Below are 6,566 nucleotides of genomic sequence, written 5' to 3'. Positions count from 1 at the left end.
CAGATCAAAATTGAGGATTAGCCGAACTCCAAGCTTCCCGTCCCTCCCGTCTTGCTCGAGATAGGGGGTGATAATGGGGAAGGAGAACCGCTAAGAGGACCGGGTATAATGTCAGGGAAGGGAGCGATGTGGTGTCCTGTGAGATTACGTCGTGGAGGGTGGTAGGTGGAGACGGGGAGGTGCGAGTCGGTGGAGAGCTCATGCGAGTAACTCCGCTCCGTGAGCTCCTTTTTTAGGGTAAATCATGTCATATCACATAGGCTCAATTGTGATAACGTCAACATACCTCTTTTAAATTTCCCGCGCTCTTAGTTCTGTGTGATGTTTCAAGTCGGTTTTGTATTAATTGATGACACGTTTAAAATGTATAGGTCTAAACTTTCCCGCGCTTCTTAGAGGCCACACGCCAGCAGCTGCTGCCTTATCCCTTGTCGCCTGATCCGTCGTAGCTCATCGGCGACCTCCCTCTCCGGCGGCGGCCTCCGAGGCTCCATGGTTGTCCCCCAAATCGAAATCGAGACATGCTCTGAAGTCAAAGAATACTATGTATAATGGTGTTTTTTTTTAATTTAATGATAGTGGCAGATAATTAGAAAAAGAAAGCGCCGAGAGGGTGAAATTGAAAAGAGCCTCTCCTCATCCTCTTTTCCTACTTTATTTAATTAATGTTGCCCAATTTGTCATTCTTGTATGGTATTGTGTGTCTTATTAGTGAGAAAAATTGCTTCTCGTCCTCCTCCTTCCTCCATTACTTCTCCCCTCTCTATCCTCTGCCCTCTCCCCCCCTCTCTCTCTCTAAAGAAAGACCGGAGAGAAACAGAGAAGAGCAGAGCGAGCAAATAAAGACAGAGGAGCGCCGACCGAGAAGAGAAATTTTTTCACTTGTGGATCTGAAATATAGATACTAGCTAGATTCGTTGGTGAATTTGCTCGCCGTTGCTTTGCTTCCGCTGCCATGGTGTTTTGTTGGTGATTGGTTGAAGAAGAGCCATGGTGAAGAAGGAGGGTCCGTGCTGCCACTGCGGAATCATGGGTAAGCATCTGTTTCTCCTCTTGTTTTTCTCTGCATCTGGTTTCCAAATCCCTCACCCTCGCCCTCGCCCTTCTTGAGTTCCAAATCAAGTCTTTCCCAATTCTTGTAGTTCTTCTTCAAGGGTTTGTTGCTTCTTCTAATCTAGTTCGAGGGTTGGCCGAATTCTCCCCAAACGCCAAGACAACTCTGCGCCCGCTCTCAAGCCTGTACTAATTTCTCAACATTCAGACAGACATTCAGTGTCACTGAAACTGAAACTGCTGCAGTTATTCAGAGTCGACACTCTTCAGCAACTAATGTTTGTAGGTAGGACAGCACCTTGCTAGCAGTTATTCAGAGACTGTCATCTGAAACTACTGTCTGCAGTATGTTACTGATAACACTTATTCATCTGTATGCACATTGCTAACAGTATTATGTACTACTAACAGTTATCCGGCAGCAACTAATGTTTCTAGGACAGCACATCTGAAAATGCTGAATGTCAGGCTTGTGTCGCTCAAGCTGCCTGCACTTCTGCATCTTCTATAAACATCAGAGAGATATTCAGAGTTCCCTGAAGCTGCTTGTGTCACTGAAGCTGCCAATCATCAGAGAGATATTCAGAGTTCCCTGCTTACTGCCTGCACTCACCTAAAATGCTTAATCTTGTTGCTCATGGTAACTGCTGCTGATACAGGCAGCCCTATCTGGCGAAACGGGCCACCCGAGAAGCCGGTGCTCTGCAATGCGTGTGGGACAAGATGGAGGAAAAAGGGTACATTGGAGAACTACACACCAACGCGTCGTCCCCAAGATGCTGAAGCGGAGACGAAACAACACAAGAAAAAGCCCGTCCGCAGAATAGTGAAGAAACAACCATCTTCTGATCACAACTTGGGGAACACAGGGGACACAAGCAATCCATCTGGTTTTGGATCAGCAGTATCCTATTCAGGTAGTTTTCTGTAAACATTCTTTTTTTTTTCTGTATATAAACATGTTTAGGTACTTTTGTACTACTACCCTTGTTGTCAGGAGCCATTTTTAAGCAACCCATTCCTTTGTTACAGTGTTATTATTATCACTTGATATATAGTACGCGTTCCTTCGCGGAAGTGATGTTACTGTTATCAGTTTACCACATCATAAACATCAATTTGTGTTACAACTGCTGTTAGCTATGTTGATGGTGGGTTTTCTTGTATCATTAAAATTCAGGTTCAGCGCAATCACATGCTCGGGAGCCACTGGTACCATCAAGAAAAAAGAGTTGCATCGGTCGTCGTCGTAAGCCGTCAACGGTGGAAGCGCTTGCAGAGGATCTCAACTCCATAATGCACCAAGAGAAGTTATGTTCTGGTTCAGGGGTTCGTACCATTCCAGGATCCTCAGAGGAAGACCTACTGATTTATCATAGCGAAACTCCTGCTGGATCCTTTGAGATCGGTTACGGAAGCATGCTCCTTACACATCCATTCAAGCAAGCTTCTTACTGATTTATCAGAGTTATGTTTTTGGAACTGAACAAGTTCAGAGTTTTGGCTGGTTCAGCCTCTCCCTTTTTATATTGTGGCTGGGTGAATGTACATTTGTGAATTTGTTTCTGGGTGAATGTATATTAGTCAATTCTGGCAGCAATCAATCAAGTAGTAGTTGTTTTGCATAAAGGAAATCTTCCTTTGTGGTGTTAGTACATGTTGTTTTACAGTGCCCATGCCGACCATGCGTTGTTTTTCTTGGTCAGATCAATTATATGAGTCAAATCATATAGAGATACTTTTTTTTTGAAATGTTATAGAGATACTCCCTCCGTCCGAAAAAGTTTGTCACGGAGGGAGTACCTGTTGGTGATCAGTTAACGCTATATATAGACTTATTTTCGTCAGGGTTGAATACAAGAATTGCTGACAGGGAGAGAAAGTGCGCCAAGTTTATGAAGTAGTTGCCAAACAAAAATTATTACGTCCTTCCCATATTAACTGTCGTTCAAACAGATGTATCTGGCACTAAAATACGTCTAGATACATCGGTTTCAGTGACAGTTAACATGGGACGGAGGGAATATGTAGAAGTTTCCAAACAACTTGCCATACATGAGAAACTCTGCTGGTTAGCTAAGCACACACATGCAGCCCACAACAAAACAAACCTGTTACTTACTGCTAGTGCACCAAATTGATGACAAAATGTATATGAAAAGACACACATTTGATACAAGAGGACAATCACAAGCTGGTGCACGGTGAGCGGGAGCGGGAGCACGGCGCCAGCATGCTTGGTGGCAGTCCTTGGAGTCAATCACAGGGCAAATGTTTGAATTAGACAACGGCCAAGTGCAGCAGCTTTCTTTCTAGCACCCATCCACCCTGAAATTTTTGCAGTAGTTTGAAACAATCACAGGGCGAATCAAGCACAAAAGAGCCGTCGTGTCTGAACCCTGCTGCAAACAAACTTGCTCTTTCTTCCTCACTTATCAACACCAAACACTTATCAACAGCCATTTAGCTTACCTGAGCAGGACATTTGGTCTAACACTGTGCTAGTAAGAAGTCAGAAATAATCATCCAGGGCGTCAAAATCTGACCCATGAAAGGTGCTGCAGCAAACTATCCACAGTAATTTGTTTCTCTTCTCAAAGCCTGAAACCATCTGCCTGCTTGCTCATTGTCTGACTAGCTAAGATCGTTTATTTTTATTTTCACTTCGTGTACGTGTGTGCAGCGCAGCTAGTTTTACAAGCCAAGAACCAGAGAGAAAGGAGAAACCAGCAAATGAAGAGAGCACAAGCAGAAACCACAGAGGTAAGCATGAACATGCAGATGCAGGTGTTGTGCTCATGCATGACACGTAAACACATTCCAGAGTTAAGATGCAGCAAAACACACAAAATGCAGACAGGTACAACATGTCTTAGAGATGCAACAAAACACACAAAATGGATATGGTGGGGGAACCTTTCGCGGAACAATAACCATACAATAATCAAATCCTACTCCTAATAGTTAATCGTTAGAAGGGAATAGAGAGAAGATTGGCGGAATATGATGGACATTGTATTGAGCCTCACGGGCGAGCATGTATAGGAGTACAGACTTGGAGGGGAAGAAGCCTCTCCTAGAGACAAGATAACAGACGGATTACAAATCCTAGACTACCAAATACATGTAAACCAAATATATCTCTAACCTCCCGCCCTCCCTCGCGCAGTCGTAGCGGTAGCGTTGCGAACAACATGAGCGTCGCGGACAGTTAGACTGGAGAGAATAGCAGCCGGCGGGCTGACATCCCCCCGCAGTCGCAGCACGAGCGTCATGGATGGTGTCACATCACGGACGCTTGTACTGTAGAGGAAGCCGACGAATTGCTCAAGTGAGGTGGTAGTCCTTTGTGCCGATGTCGAGGTAGCCGAGAGCGTAGGGTGGTGTAGCCGTGGTTGAGGTAGCCGTGCAAAGAACGGCTTGGTCAATGTCGAGTCAGGGTAGTCATTATGGAGCTGCGGGCGCAAGGAGACGCCGAGTTAGTCATGGGTGTAGTGGTGTCGAAGTAGTGGTGCGTTGGGAAGAAGATGTTGTTGACGAGGCGTCACGTTGGATTTGCAAAACCCGAGGAAACATCGTAGACAAAGGCACGTGTCGGTGTTGCCAGCACCGGGCATGCACAGATGGACGAGGACGCCACACCAGGCTTGCCAGGCCCGAGGACATGTCGTGGACAAAGGCATGCATCGATGGTGCCAGCACAGGGCATGCGTAGACGAGGGACCTGCACGAGCTGTACGCCATGTCGAGGAGTTCGAGGGGCCAACAGAGAAGGAGACACGACGACGGTTGTGGTGCCAATCGGCATGGGGCCGATGTCATCAACGGTGGTCGGAGTAGACGAAGTGGTGGGGGAAGATGACCGCGACGCTGGCGACAAGCTGGGGCTGGACCAAGACGAAGGGGATGGACGGGCAAAGGCTAAGGGTTTAGCAGTGGCGGCGGCAAAGGAAGAGCGGCGCCGGCTTGATGATGGCGGCGGTGGCTAGGTTAGGAGCGCGACGGCAGTACTCGAAGGAGGCGAGGAACCCGACAACGTACGAAGACCGCCGCAGATGGTGGCGTAGCCGTGCCAATAAGGAAGGCGGCACGACGCATACCACATACCACAGGAAATCGATGCGCGGGGACGGCGGAGTGGACCGCGGCCGTGGCGCTGCAGCCCTAAGAGGCCACGCAATGACAACAGGTGGGTCGGGATGACGGTGGGAAGACCACGGGGCGGCGGTGGGGACCGCGAGCCGCGACGCTATGGCCCGAAGGGGGCGCAACGGCTGAGCGTGGGTTGGTGCAACCGCGGGGTTGGTATCGGGGCGGCGGCTTGGACAGCATGTCGCGGCACTACGGCCCGAAGGGGCGACGCAGCAGCGATGCGCGAGTCGGTGCAGCCGCAGAAAGAAACCACTGGGCGGCGGTGCTGCGGCCCGGTGGGTTGACGCAACATCAGCCCGTTGCTCGATTAGTGAAGGGGCGTGCTGAACTTGCGGAAGATCTTCACAGGACCTACGAAAGCGTGTTCAAGCAACTAGCTAGGTCGGTCACGCGGCACGGATGAAGCGGAGCAGCGACCAGGTGATAATCTGTCCGCTCGCAAGGTCGGGGTCGCTGGTCGGTCTGAGGTGGCTGAGCCACCGAGGCCATGCGCGAGGGACACGCGAATAGCCGGCGCAATGCACACAGCCCACACCCAAGAGGGGCACAAGCTACACATCTCAACACAGCCGGTCTACGCATCATGTGCGGCGTGGCACCAGGGCCTGCGGACATATGCAACCGAGTGGGGTGGAGGTGAAGTGATGTAGGATCTTGATCAGGTGAGGGCGATTATGGTTGGCGCGGAACGATGGCGGGCAGGCGCATGGACAACGGCCGGGACAGGCCACCCCATCGCGCGAGGCCGGGTTAGGGAGGAGGCTGGGTGGTCGCGCCGGTGTCGAAGTAGAGGCGCGCGGGTGTCGACGGTGGCGGCACGCCACGCAAACCGATCTTAAATCGAGAAACCAAAAAGAAAGCAACGATCAAAGCGACCGGCGAGAAAGAAAACCCGGGTCGGTAAATTAAATACATGTAAACGGAATCACAACTACAAATCTGTAGACGATCCCCCTTCCCTCCCCGCGTCGCTCCCGTGTGGCGACGGGGGGGGGGGGACCCTAGCCGCCGGCTTCGAGCCTCCCCTCCTCCCTTCCCTCCCTCGCCGCTGCCGGACCTCGCTGTCGGGCAAAGCCCGCCGACGTCGATGGTGGCGGGGCTCCATCTCCATCCCGCTCGGAGGTAGTTGGCGCGGGTCGACAGCGTCCGACGGAGCTTCATGCTGGTGAGGGGCGCAGAGGCGTGGCGGCGGGCCCTGGCGGCGGGGTAGTGAGGGCATGGTGGCGGCGCGGTGGGCTTCACGAGGTGGCTCTCGCTCACGGATGCGGTGGCGGCCTAGTCTGGGCTCGGCCAGATTTGGCGGGCTGGCGGGCGGGAGCGGCGCCGGCGCCGGCAGGGTGGGCACGTCTGCTGCGGCATGT

At 51.0% G+C, this 6,566-nt stretch overlaps 1 protein-coding gene across 1 annotated transcript; it reads left to right on the top strand.

Moving 5' to 3' along the window:
• Positions 1 to 750: 750 nt before the first annotated feature.
• Positions 751 to 2,657, top strand: LOC119266121 (GATA transcription factor 27-like). Its single transcript, XM_037547757.1, has 3 exons — positions 751 to 1,033; positions 1,713 to 1,970; positions 2,234 to 2,657. The coding sequence occupies exons 1-3, from the start codon at positions 991 to 993 to the stop codon at positions 2,509 to 2,511; spliced, it is 579 nt and encodes a 192-aa protein (XP_037403654.1). The 5' UTR covers positions 751 to 990; the 3' UTR covers positions 2,512 to 2,657.
• Positions 2,658 to 6,566: the final 3,909 nt, after the last annotated feature.

Source organism: Triticum dicoccoides, chromosome 2B (assembly GCF_002162155.2).
Source record: "Triticum dicoccoides isolate Atlit2015 ecotype Zavitan chromosome 2B, WEW_v2.0, whole genome shotgun sequence".
NCBI classification, from domain to species: Eukaryota; Viridiplantae; Streptophyta; class Magnoliopsida; order Poales; family Poaceae; genus Triticum; species Triticum dicoccoides.
Note: the sequence above shows the minus strand (reverse complement) of the source record. Positions and strands in the feature narration are given on the sequence as shown.